Source organism: Ranitomeya variabilis, chromosome 3 (assembly GCF_051348905.1).
Source record: "Ranitomeya variabilis isolate aRanVar5 chromosome 3, aRanVar5.hap1, whole genome shotgun sequence".
NCBI lineage: Eukaryota > Metazoa > Chordata > Amphibia > Anura > Dendrobatidae > Ranitomeya > Ranitomeya variabilis.
Genome location: NC_135234.1, coordinates 473056306 through 473070913, shown reverse-complemented (window position 1 = coordinate 473070913; position 14608 = coordinate 473056306). Strand labels below are relative to the sequence as shown.

At 41.3% G+C, this 14608-nt stretch overlaps 1 protein-coding gene across 9 annotated transcripts in view; it reads left to right on the top strand.

The window, feature by feature from the left end:
• Positions 1-14608, top strand: part of DMD (dystrophin) — a 3762639-nt gene that overhangs the window by 3563555 nt on the left and 184476 nt on the right. For all 9 annotated transcript variants that reach the window (XM_077296691.1, XM_077296689.1, XM_077296692.1 and 6 more), the window contains one exon: positions 2386-2447. In XM_077296691.1, the coding sequence (XP_077152806.1) occupies positions 2386-2447 (62 nt within the window). The remainder of the gene's footprint in view (positions 1-2385; positions 2448-14608) is intronic.

Genomic DNA, 14608 nt, shown 5'->3' with positions numbered 1-14608 from the left:
CTTCCAAAGTTTTATGTTATCTTTAATGTGTTCTTTAATAAAAGCTGCTAGGATTTCCTATATATCATGCCTGTTGTTGTACTTATCCACACATTGAGTCATTTTTCAAAGGTAATAACCATTCTAAAACCTTACCAAAACACAGCCTAGCTCCGAGTGATAAATGGAGATACTTAGGGCCGGAAAACAACCTATCAATGTAATTGGCTCGTACGAAGACACAAAATAAACGATTAAGTTGTAATAAAACTTCAGCTCGGCTGCTGTGGAAAGTCAATGCATTATCAAGCGGAGTCATCAAAATCATACTGATCGTCTATATGTGCCATGGCAGCCATTACTTGTCACGTTACTCTCTGGATTACTGTGCGAGGTTCTGGACAAATCTTTGTTGTTTACATTATTAGTCACCATTTCTTTAATGTCTTTTTTTTTTTTTTTAAGGCCTCTTATACACCTCTCTGTTATTGATCTAATAAATCTATAAGCCCATGCCATATGTCTACATGTCCTCATATTTTAGCAATTATTAACCAAAAAGGTAACAAGACACTATGTAGTGGCACATGGAATACGTATGGCTTTATAACATGACTCCATTTGCCACCATATAGTCTGTGTAGTCTGCTTTGTGGTCAAGGTACCACTAAATGTGCTGTTACTCATGTCTGTTCTCAGACATCAGTAACTCTTCCAATGAGAGTAGGTGTGGTCACCAAAACCAAAATTGTGAGGTGGCTGTGTATAAATACTACTTTCTACTGGAGCCCAGGTCTAAAAGTTTTTATTTATGCGTGCTTAGCTTATAGAGTTACTGATAAAATAACTAGTCATTTTGAATGGAGTGGAGGTGCCCATGCTCATCCTCGGCTCCATATTTTGTCTATGGGACTGCAGGAGACAACTTGGTGCGCTGCTCATTTGGAAATGGTGGTGGCTCCATAGTTTGAGAATGCTCATCTCCACACCATTCAAGACAGGTCTCCACAGCCCGTTCTTGTAATCTAGTGTTCCCAGTGGTCAGACCCCTAGCAACTAGTAAGTAATTTCCTCTCCTAACGGTAGAAGATAACTTGTTATTTTAGTAACTACTCATTAAAAATTGTCATAAGAAAAGGAAGGCATAGGGGGCAGTTCTCGCAAAACCACTTTGACAAATTGTCAATTTTGCACAATGGGGAGTTGCAAAAAAATGTGGCGACTTGACTTCTGGCGTTTTTATGCCAGTTTGAAGCAGCATTGCCAAAATGGCCGGAATTGAGGTGGAGTCGGGGCGAGATGTAGCTTTACCCACCTGTCAATTTCAGGAAAAGTGACGACTTTTCTTATGCAAGAAGTACTACTCCAGTCGATGACTGGAGTGTTATTTCTGGTGAGGAGTAAGCAGGGCTGTGGAGTCAATGTCCATTTTGATGGTGTTGGTATAAAATGGACCGACTCCTAAAATATATAATACATTGGGTACAGTAGTACAATGCAGGATGTGCTGTAAATGTTTTTATAAGAATTTGGGAAAGTTATGAAATGTCCTATAAATGTCTGTTCTGTTCCTGATCTAAGGCTCTGCTCTTAGTTGAGATGAATCTGTGCTGCACTTTATGTACATGCTCAGTAGTGAGACAGTGCTGCAGAGTCGGAGTCGTGGAGTCAGAGTTGCAGTCGGAAGTTGGGGAAATTAAGGATTCTGAGTCAGTGGTTTGGCTCACCAACTCCACAGCCCTGGGAGCAACAGAGGTGCCTGGACGAGTTTCGTGGTACCTCGCCACAAATCCTACTTAAGTCCCTGCTAGAGAAAGATTTGTGGCATAGCGAATGCCGCTGCTTGTCATGAATTTGACAGGCGGGGTTTACCACGCCCACTTTGTTGCATTGTTTTAGTGCAGTCTCCAGTTGTGCCCAAATTATGCAACTTTTCCAAGCTTTTTACCCCAGTATATTGGTATAATAGCTTTGATGACTTGGCTCATAGACTTTACTAGAACACCTCCCTTAGGAAATTGATCTAAAGTACCTAAGTTTCCCTGACTGTAAACAAGTACTTAATCATGGAGTCACCATCATCCATGATTAAGGACTGGTTTACAGTCAGAAACACATAGGAAATTGAAGATGTCATTCATTGTTTAATCGTACTGGAATAAAGTTCTATTTTTCACCTGGATTTTCTGCAGGAGGAGTTTTTCTATTGGCACTGTAGTTGTGCTGCCCCCGATGCCGTAGTGTACACAATATTTTCTCTGGAAACCTTCCGCAGTGTGGCTTGCATGCTTCTAGATATTCCATTTTTGTCTGGAAACTGTAGAACTGTAATGATATGCTTGTTTAACAAATGGTTTGAGGCAACTAGATAACATATATATATATATTTTTTTTCTTTTCTTTCAGTCATGATACTCAGACAACCTGCTGGGATCATCCCAAAATGACAGAGCTCTACCAGTCTTTAGGTAAGAATAAGATCAAATACAAAATCTAAGTGGAGCTCCACCAATTATTTTATTTTTTTCTTTTTAGATATAAAATCTAACCTCTTGTAAATAAAGATTTAATGCCATGGTAATCCCTAGAACAAAGAGATTGAATCAATAAATTGCAGCTTCCACTAAATATTATTTCCACCTTGACCTGCATTGTGTAAAAACAACCATTACTTATCCCACTCTCTGTGACACCGCCCTTTCATTCTAGGCGGTCGCTGAACGTCTAATTGTTTAATCACTATGTTGGGAAACCCATTGAAGAAGCCCTCTCATAAAATTAGTTTTTTTTGTTTTCTTTAACTCTGTGCATTTGTGTATGTAGTGCACTGTCAATGTGTTAATATACTCGCCTACCACCATCTTCTCCGGAAGCCAAGCTGTTTTGCTCCTTTTCCGAGTGATGTCTATGACCTAATGTAGGTCTATGGAGCTTTGTCCTGACACTACATAGGCTTACATTGTAAAAGCTACACCTGGGTCACGCAGAGCGCAGTGTGACCCTGAGATCCTGCAGAGAGTTGACCTCACTCGGAAGGGGAGCAGAATGGCGCTGGATACCAGAGAAGACAGCAGCAGGTGAGTATATTAACACACAGTTCATACACGTATACATAGATTTAAAGGGGGAAAAAAGTCATGGGAGGGCTTCTTTAAGAAGTTAAAGGGGTATTCCCATCTCCAAGAGCCTATCCCAATATGTAATAATATTATTAGCAAATGCCTCCAATTAGAAATGTAGTATAGTTTTATTTCGGGTTCGCTGTCTATCTTTTCTCATATGCAGGTATTTCAGGACCTTGGGTATCCATGGTTACGACCACTGATATAGTGACAGCTAGTTGCTAGTGGACGTAACCATGGATGCCTGAGGACCTGCAATGCCTGCACATGAGGAAAGATACACATCGAAAAAAACAAAACTACTACATTTCTAATAGGAGGCATTTGTTAATATTATTCTTATTACACCTACTACATATTGGGATCAGATCTTGGAGATGGGAATACCCCTTTAAGGAGCCCTTTAGACCAACATCCATCCAGAGGGGTACGCTTAGGCCAGGTTCAGATGTCCATATTTCATGGTTTGTTTATGGTCCACAATGCCTTTTCTGAACCACAGTGCCTGAACTGACTGTGGCTCTTCTGAGCTGAACTCAGCCTCGTATATCATAGCCATGGTTAATCCTAGTTTTGTGGCCCATGTACATGAAATACGGCAATCCTGAACCTGGCCTAGGTGACCTCTCTGGATGGATGTTGGCCTAATAGGCTCCTTAACTTCTTCCTGCCATAGAGTTAATATGCAGTCAAACCTCCACAGAAGCCCAGCATGAATGGGCAGTGTTACAGTGAGTGGGATAAGTCATTGTGTTCACACAGCGCAGGTATAGGTGGCGCTCTATAGAAAGAAAATAGAGGGGAAGCTGAAATGTATCTATTGCTGCAACCCTTTCATGCTAGGGATTGCTGAGATAATGGATCTTTATTAAAAAAGAAGCAAGGTTTTACATTTCGTACTGTTTAGTCCATTGTTCTACGTTCAGGAATGTTGTTTACAGATACCTATGATATTATGTCTATCCTTCTGTTGCGTAGATACGATGTATTATAATATGTCGGAATCATCTTCTTAATTTCACGGTATGTGTATGATAGTCTATCAATAGGCTTGCTTTGTTTTCAGACTTGTCTATTCATGGTATTTGCAGACTCAACCTTTCTGTTTTAACAAAGAACTATATAATTGACTGCATTCGCAGGAACAAGCAGAAGTCTCACACAGCTGTCTGCCCATATATAAGCAAAGCAAAAAGGATTCAGTGTACTATTAAGCCCACAGGGTTTTTCCCAAAATTTTTAAGGTGTTGGCGGCAATTAAATGTATTATACAGGTTCTTCATGTGTCCTTAGGCAACAAATGCAAATGAATGAGTTTATAAATGCATGCCTTACCTAGGATGGTAACACACCCTGCCCAGTAGAAGCCATTCTTTTCATATCTTACACAGATAAGGAATGAAACCTGAAGCAGCATTTTAGTTGGAATGTTGAGGTGGTAATGCCCCCTCCCCATAGACTTAAGATAGCTGACGGATTAACGATGGGTCAAACGATTGTTCAGCCAACAGATATCTTGTTCGACTTTGCCATACACAGAGCTTTCTCTTTGTCAAGTTCGCTTGTGTTCTGTAGCAGAGAGCAGACATATCTGGTGGGTCTTATGTGTATTTGGGCCTTAAGCTTCATATCCTCAATATTTATTCTACCCATGAGCAGGTGTTGGCGTCAGCTTCTGCAAAGAAGGAGCCAAACCCTCAAGTAGAAGTGTGTATTGTGGCGCTGACAAACTTTGCCACGTCACTGGTAGGTGTTTGTTATCAGAGGAAGACTCTGTATTGTGGGATGGAAAAGTTTCAGCTCTCCCGGTCAAAAATACTGTTATGGTGAACAGTTAAGCAGGTCTAAGATGAAATGATCTATAAAAGGCCTAAAGTTACAGAGGACAAATTTGCTTTGTGTTTTAAGCTAAAAAACAAATACAAAATATATATATATATATATATATATCAGCACTCTATGCCAAGACATATAGTGTCAATGGAAATAACTGCATTGTCCCTCAGAAAGATGTACTTACAAAAAAGCAAAGGTTCTTAGTTCATAAATTGGCCAATTCATGTGCCCGTCAACTGCGGCAAGGTGACACTTCTCTGACGGGTCCTTTCATAACCCTTCCATGTCCTACTGTACATGCCACTTTCGGGCTCAAGAGCCTACAATAATGGACAAACATGTCTCTCCTGGGATGCAAGCCTACAATTTGAAGGGGCAAGTAGAATTGGATGAGAACACCTGCAGGTCAATGGGAGGAGTGCAGTGTCAAAGTAGAGGGAGTCACACCCTCCAAATCAGCTGTACAAAAAATCCTGACCAGCACCTCCTAAGTGTGAGTAGGTGCAAGCTCTAGTGACTGCAAATTATGTATAATAAAGCGCAGCAGCACTCTGTGAATGCCAAGACATATAGTGTCAATGGAAGTGACAACTTCCAACCTCATTGTCCCTCAGCGAAATTTTATATACTTTTTTTACATTTTAAAAATTAGAAAAAGGAGAGTGGGCTGATGCAAAAGTTTGGGTATTTATGTGCTTACATAACTTTGACCAAGGTTTCAGACCTTAATTAGCCTGTTATGGTTATTGCTTGTTCACTATCATCATCAGGACAGAGCAGGTAATGCAAATTTCCCAGTTTTATAAAAACCCAGCCTCCTCTAACCTTGTACCAAAAAACAGCAGCCATGGGTTCTTCTAAGCAGCTTCCTTGCACTCTGAAAAGGAAAATGGTGGAAGCAGGAGAAGGCTATAAGAATATAGCATAGTGTTTTCAAGTTGCCCTTTTCTCCGTTCTAAATGTAATTAAGAAATGGCTGTCAACTGGAACACACAAGGTCTGGAAGACCAAGCAAAGTTTCAGTGAGAGCTTGCTAGAGAGGCAAATCCGAACCCGCACTTGACTGCAAAAGACATTCAGAAAGATTTAGCAGAGTGAAGATGTGGTGCATTGTTCTACTGTGCAGAGACTCCTGCAGAAATATGGCCTTCATGGAAGTCATCAGAAGAAAACCTCTCCTGTGTCCTCACCATTAAAGTCAGCGTCAAAAGTATGCAAAATAACTTCAAAACAAGTATGATGCATTTTAGAAACAACCCTGTTTACCGATGAGGTTAAAATAAAACTCTTTGGCCACAATGATCAATGGTATGTGTGGAGAAAAAAGGGCACAGAATTTCATGAAAATAACTTCTCGCCAACCATTAAGCCAGTGTCACAGGGAACATTTCACGGATAGAGAAGAATAGATGCAATGAAATTCTTGATGCAAACATAACACCATCTGTAAAAAATGCTGAAGTTGAAAATAGGATGGCTTCTACAAATGGATAATGATTAATGGTGAGTTAACGTGCTCTCATAAGGTCTTATCCGAGCTTGCTCGGTTGCTATCAGAGTGTGTTGGCATGCTGGAATAATATGTTATGTTATGTTCGGTCTAACAGACCGAACTTTCAGTGTCTCCCTCTCCAACACCACCTCCTCACCACGCCCCTTGTCTGTCGGTGTCCCTCAAGGCTCAGTTCTAGGACCCCTACTCTTCTCCATCTACACCTTCGGCCTGGGACAGCTTATGGAATCCCATATCATCTCTATGCCGATTACACGCAGATCTACCTATCAGGACCTGACCTCACCTCCTTACTCACCAAAATCCCACACTGTCTGTCTGCTATCTCAGCCTTCTTTTCTGATCGCTTTCTAAAACTGAACATGGACAAAAAAGAATTCATCATCTTTCCCCCATCTCACTCTACCCCTCTACCAAGGTCAATGGCTGCTCACTTTCCCCAGTCCCGCATGCTCGGTGTCTCGAGGTGATCCTCGACTCTGCCCTCTCTTTCAAGCCACATATCCAAATCCTTGCCTTCTCCTGCCGTCTCAAACTGAAAAATATTTCCAAGATCCGTGCATTCCTTGACCACAAAACCACAAAAACACTAGTGCACTCCCTTATCATCTCCCGCCTTGACTACTGCAACCTCCTCCTCTCTGGCCTCCCCTCTAGCACTCTGGCACCACTCCAATCCATCCTACACTATGCTGCCCGACTAATCTACCTGTTTCTCCGCTACTCCCCAGCCTCTCCGCTATGTCAAGCCCTTCACTGGCTTTCCATCGTCCAGAGACTCCAGTTCAAAACCCTTACTATGACATACTAAGCCATCCACAACCTGTCTCCTCCATACATCTTTGACATGGTCTCCCGGTACTTACCTACACGCAACCTTCGATCCTCACAAGATCTCTTTTCTCTTCTCCCCTCTTATCTCTTCTTCCCACAAGTGCATACAAGACTTCTCCTGTGCTTCCCCCATACTCTGGAACTCTCTACCCCAACACATCAGACTCTCGCCTACCATAGAAACCTTCAAAAAGAACCTGGAGACTCACCTCTTCCGACAAGCCTGCAGTGATCCTCAACCTACTGAACCGCCGCACAACCAGCTCTACTCTCTCCTAATGTATCCTCACCCATCCCCTGCAGACTGTGAACCCTCGTGGGCAGGGTCCTCCCTCCTTCTGTACCTGTTAGTGCCTTGTTTTTTGCTCATGTTTATTGTATTTGTCTATATTTGCCCCTTTTCACATGTAAAGCGCCATGGAATAAATGGCGCAATAATAATATGTTCAAGATACCGCGGCTGCATGTCTCGAGATTGTTAGACAGCCGCAACACTATCACACTTACAGGGATTGCCTGTTTGTTTGGATTATTTGAGCACTCTAAAAACACTCGGTTAGCACCTGAGCATGTTTGTATAAGACCTTGTCCGAGCACATTCGCTTATCACTAATAATGATCCTAAACACACAACAAAATCCACAATAGACTACCTCTACATTTGCAAGCTGGAGGTTTTACAATGGCCTTCACAGTCCCCTGATCTGAACATCATTGAAACAAGAATTGAAAGACAAAAGTGTTTACAAGCTGTGATAGTTTCAAAAGAGGGTGCTACTAGGTACTAGCCATGCAGGGTGCCCAAACTTTTGCATCTGCCCGTTTTCAGTTTTGTCAGTTTTAAAATGCAAAAGTTTTAAAAATAAAAAAAATATATATATATATATATATATATATATATATATATATATATATATATATATATATATATATATATATATAATTTTTTTTTTTTGCCTAAATACAAAGTAAATGCCATCTTTAACTTTAGGCCTTTTAGAGATCATTTAATCTTCAACTTGCTTAAAGGGAACCTGTCACCCCCAAAATCGATGGTGAGGTAAGCTCACTGTCATCAGGGGCTTATCTACAGCATTCTGTAATGCTGTAGATAAGCCGCCGATGTTACCTGAAAGAGGAGAAAAAAAGAGGTTAGATTATTCTCGCCCAGAGGCGGTCCGCTCCGATGGGCGTCTCAGGTCCGGTACAGCGCCTCCCATCCTCATACTATGACGTCCTCTTCTTTGCTTCCTGTCGAGGCTCCTGCGCAGGCATACTTTGTCTGACCTGTTGAGGGCAGAGCAAAGTACTGCAGTGCGCAGGCGCCGGAAAGGTCAGAGAGGCCCGGCGCCTGCGCACTGCAGTACTTTGCTCTGCCCTCAACAGGGCAGACAAAGTACGCCTGCGCCGGAGCCGCGGCGTGAAGACCAGAAGAGGACGTCATGGAATGAAGATAGGAGGTGCCGGAGCGGACCTGAGACGCCCATCGGACCGGACCGCAGCGGGACCGCCCCTGGGTGAGTATAATATAACCTCTTTTTCTCCTCTTTCAGGTAACATCGGGGGCTTATCTGCAGCATTACAGGTTCCCTTTAACTTAACAATAATTTTGACCAGGGGTACCCAAACTTTTACATGCCACTGTATATGAAAAGATGTGAGAAGCTGATTGTTATTCTGTTGGAGCAGTAGGCCTGAGCTTGTCCACTGAGGCATATACTAGTTGGCTGACAACGTTGGCATGCGGGTATTAGCTGCAAACATACTTGGACTACTTAGGTGAAAAGTCTCTTGAAATTTTGCATTGCTGTCTTAACATTGGAAGTGGCAGAGAGTCCTGTGTAGCAAGGCTGAAATAAGTGTCTTATGGACTCTGTAGGGCTGAGCCCTGAGAGAAGTTGTAGCTGGTTTAGAGTATGGACCTTTAGCCCTGAGTAGAGCTGTTTCTGAGAGTGCACTGCGGAAACGCAATAAAGACTCTTTCAAGTCTATGGGGCAAATTTGCCAACAAAACATATTTACTGCAAGAAAAATTTACATTCTGCTATTTTCAAACTTGCACTGTAGGTCAGATTCTGCAGCATAAAAAAGCACAGTGAGATGTATATAAATACCCTATATACTTTACCTGAGTAGTAATTTGCAGAGCTTTTTTTTTTTTTTTTTTTTTTTTTCGCAAGCGACAATTTGCAGTGCAAAAACATGCTAAACACTCATCATGGGAACTTAACCTAAGAGAGGTGGCATTCCTTGCTAACCTAAATTGTGATGACTTTGTATCTAGAATAAACCTTTACTTTTTATATTCTAGTTTTACAAAAATATATTTAATAATTCTGTAGACTTAGGCTGGGTTCACATTGTGTCTTTGGCGTCTGTTAGACGGACTAACGTGGTGTAACGCAGTCCGTTAACGCCGCCATTAAGTCCTATGGCGGAGGCATCGCTAGCACACGACCAAGATGGGCGTGTGCTAGCGATGTGCCGTCATTGAGTGACGGACCCTGGGACGCGGGCTGCAGCGTTTCCGGGTCCGTCACTGCTAGCGCAGATAGAGCATCTGCTAGCTCTATCTGCTCTAGCGCGCTGACATATCGGCACTTGCGTTAACAGCAGCCCGTTGAGCATGTGTTGAATGGGCTGCTGTTAACGCAATGTGAACCCGGCCTAAGTAAAAGCCAGGCAATTACTAAAGTTTGGTTTCTACTCTTTTGATTTATAGACATACTGTTATTTTTATATTTTGGTTCTAATATGTCAATCTGTTTTTATTAATGCACCCTAGTTTGGTCAGAAAAGTGTAAATTGTAGTACACAATTGAAAAAAAAAAAACTACTTGGCAATTCCTTAAAATAAAGTTTATTCAAATAGTAAAGACAAAGTTGTAAGATCTACAGTATTTATTTTTACAAAATAGATCTAGGCCTACTTTCACACTAGTCCGTCGGTACGGGCCGTCGCAAACAGTCAGCCCGACGTACCGACGGACAGTGTGTTAAAGTAGCACAACGTGGGCAGCGGATGCAGTTTTACAATGCATCCGCTGCCCCATTGTAATGTCCGGGGAGGAGGGGGCGGAGTTTCAGCTGCGCATGCGCGGTCGAAAATGGCGGACTCGACGTACAAAAAAAGTTACATGGAACTTTTTTTGTGCCGACGGTCCGCGAAAACACGACGCATCCGTCGCACGACAATCCGTCGCAATGCGTCGCTAATGTAAGCCTAGGGAGAAAAAACGCATCCTGCGGGCAACTTTGCAGGATGCGTTTTTTCTACATAATGACGCATTGCGACGTCCATCACATAACGCAAGTGTTAAAGTAGCCTAAGCTGTCAAGGTGGAGGCCTGAAACTTTGATGAAAATATGGCACATGTAAGCAGAATTTTAGCTTTACAGGTGAGAATTCAAAGCTCCAAGCTACCATATGTCTGAAGGCAACTATTCTCACTGTCTGACATTACTGACTGAGGAGATCAACTTCATGCAAAAATTCTTTATCTGCTTGAAAAAAAGAATAGAGTTTAGGCTCTGGAGGTGACAATAACCGATGGCAAGCATTAACCCATGAAGATGATTCATAGTTTCATAGTGTTGCAGGAAGACATGAGTCTGTCACATTCAGCCTATAGCCTAACATGTAGATCCAGAAAAAGGCAAAATCCCCAAAGGGCAGACATTAATAGCTCCAGGTTAGGGGGAAAAAGTCCTTCCTGACTCCTCATAAGGCAATCAAGCTAGTTCCCTGGATCAACGCCTCATCACAGAATCTAGTGCCCATAATCTGTAATAGTTTTCAAGAAAGACATCCAGGCCCTCGGGCCCTCCTTGCACTTTTCTAGTGAATCAACCATTACAACATCATCTGGCAAAGTGTTCCATAATCTCACTGCTCTTATAGTAAAGAATCACCTTCTACAGTTATTAATAAGCTTTCTTTTCTCTAGACATAGAGGGTGCCCCATTGCCATCATTGCAGGCCTAGATGTAAAAAGATCATTAGGAAGATTTCTGTACTATGCCTCCATATATTTGTACATATAATGTACAAATATATGGAGGCTTGATTGACCCTTTTTTGTTTTCTTTTTTTTCATATTTTGTGGATTTGTTATGGATATGCAGTGCTGGTTGTCAAAATGAAAATCCGTATCATCATTATCTTTCATTAATTATCTTTCATTTGTGTGAATTGGACTATTTTTTAAACCTGTTTATATGATGCTGAGAGCTGTCTGGCATCAGTTGTGTTATAAACATATATTGAATGTTAAGGAATTTTCTAGATTTTTAACGATGTCCTTGTTGTTGCTGGCATCCTGAACCTGTTATCAGAAAACCAAAATCACAGTGCGGGCCACATGCAGGCAGACTTATTATGACTTCCTATTGAACATGGGCTTAAAGGGGTGTTCATATTTGGAATGGCACGCCATGCTCGATCACCGCTCTATTCATTCTCTACAGTACTGCTGGAGCACAATACTCCACTTTCTCTAGCTGTCCCATAGAGCATGAATGGTGTGGCTGTGGAGCATGAACACTGCTGCTCTGTTCCAGTACTGATAAAAGTGCCCTGTTCTGGTGATCCCAGCAGTCGGACCCCCATGATCTAGAAATCATCATATCCTGCCTCTCCTATGAGTAGGGGCTACCTTCTTCTAACTAAAGTATCCCTTTTGATCAAGCATTATGGGTTTGCGAAACGATCACCTAAAGTGTATTTCATACTAGCAAAGTAAAATGAAACTTCAAAAATCGCATCCACACGTTGCAGAATTTTGACACTTTGGACGCTGCAGATTTATTCTTTCTTTGAGAAACTTAGCCTATGTTACGCATAGCGTAAGAACCACGTTAGATACTCAACAAGATCCGCATGTAATAGATGTTGATTGTTTTTGATCCACATCAGAACCCGCAACAAATGTTTTCATTGACATGTCTTTATGGGTAGAGTTGAGCAAATTCTTCAAAATTCAATTCCATTTATGATCGTTGGCGAATATTGTTTTTGGAATATTCGCCGAACACAGCCGAACATCAATGGGAGTAGAAATGACTGAACATGTTCAGAACCGATCATCAAACATAAATTCGGCACGGATAGGGCATTAATATGGTACGCATATGGCAAATTTGGATTCGGTGACCAATTCCGAACATATTCGCTCAACTCTACTTATAGGTCTCCAATTCAAGCATACAGTTAAGGCCAAAATCCTTGAGCCTGACATACGTTTTTAGTTTTCACAAAGTTCGGTGCTTGTGTTTTTTAATCTTTTAGATGGAAATTTCTATGGTAACTGTAATACAATTTTAGCATTTAATAAGCTTTTACACATTTGTTAACAATTCTATCAAGTTCATGAAAGACTCCAATATTTACAGTGTTGAGTTCAGTTCGCCCTCGCATGCTCGGTATCTGCTTCTGGCTGATGTATGGCAGTCTCAAATCTCTTGGCCATTACTGTACAATGTTTTGTATTCTTTTTTGGATTGCTGACACTACTTCTGGGGTGGAATAGCTTGACTCATGGCACTGAATGATGCCAACACATGTAGGTCGCACTGCTACATACAAAGGATGGCATTGCAAGGAGGCTGTACAGGTCCTCCTCCACCTTGTGGAATTGTTGCAGTTTTTTATTTCTTGGTCACACAAAAAAATGGCAGTGTGTAACCATAGCCGTCAGTCATCACTAATTTTATTTTTTTTTTTTTTTCTGTCTGGAGTTTCTGTCTTTCTCAGTGTGTGGGGTCTCCCAGAAACAGCAGGTGCATATTTAATATTCCATTTCGGAGCGCAATACATTTGTCCATCAGCCGCTTCAACCCTTCCAGTAGTTTTACGCCAGCTTTAATATTGTATTCATTCCCTTCTTTCTTGCTGCCTCTTTTCTGTAAATGAGGCGTTATTATATAGTGTTTGTTGCCATCTGCACATTGACCAGGTAGCTGTGCTGAATTTTTAATCTGTCAAATGAATTAAAACACTTGATTCTGCACTAGCTTGTAACAGTCTCATCTCAGCGGCAATGCAAATTGCTTATCTGTGTGTTGTAAGCAGATCTTCATACAGTTTTTTAATAAATCAGCAATTCTTTTGTAACATTTTCATTTTTCATATTTGTTTAAAAATACTGGTATATAAATTTGCTGAGGAACAAAAAGTGATTAATGTGCAGTAAATAGTCGTGATTGCAAAAATTGTTCCTTTTGGAACAATGAAAAAAATAAACAGATTAGGGGCTGTTCTTTAAGGAGACAGAAATGGCTCTCTGCTGGGTTTCTATTGTGGATTGCACCTAAAACTTCTGTTGGAGTAGTATTTTTCAGACAAGTACCCACTAATGCAAACACAATACCCACCTGACATGAAATATACCCCTGTAAATGCAATTTTATACACCATTGCCGCAGACAGACCGCTTGTTACATCCACAATTAGGATTGACACCCCTGTTGAGGTTGGAAAATGCATTGATTTAGTTAGCAGTATTGGAACCTTTAGGCTATGTTCACAAGGGGCAGATATGTTGTAAATTTTCCATGCGGAAAACCTGTTGTATTTTCCAGTACTAGCAGAGGATGAGATTTTGCCAAATTAAATCTAATGCAGCAATTAGGGTTTGCTCACACGCGCATATAACTTGGACAAGTGCTACTTGTACAGTACAGACCAAAAGTTTGGACACACCTTCTCATTTAAAGATTTTTCTGTATTTTCATGACTATGAAAATTGTACATTCACACTGAAGGCATCAAAACTATGAATTAACACATGTGGAATTATATACTTAACAAAAAAGTGTGAAACTGAAATTATGTCTTATATTCTAGGTTCTTCAAACTAGCCACCTTTTGCTTTGATGACTGCTTTGCACACTCTTAGCATTCTCCTGATGAGCTTCAAGAGGTAGTCACCGGGATTGGTTTTCACTTCACAGGTGTGCCCTGTCAGGTTTAATAAGTGGGATTTCTTGCCTTATAAATGGGGTTGGTACCATCAGTTGTGTTGTGCAGAAGTCTGGTGGTTACACAGCTGATAGTCCTACTGAATAGACTGTTAGCTGCTTTTGTCTTGCCATAATAGAAAATTCTAAGTAAGGAAAAAAGACTGGCTATCATTACTTTAAGAAATGAAGGTAAGTCAGTCCTAAAAATTGTGAAAACTTTGAAAGTGTCCCCAAGTGCAGTGGCAAAAACCATCAAGCGCTACAAAGAAAGTGGCTCACATGAGGACCGCCCCAGGAAAGGAAGACCAAGAGTCACCTCTGCTTCTGAGGATAAGTTTATCTGAGTCACCAACCTCAGAAATCG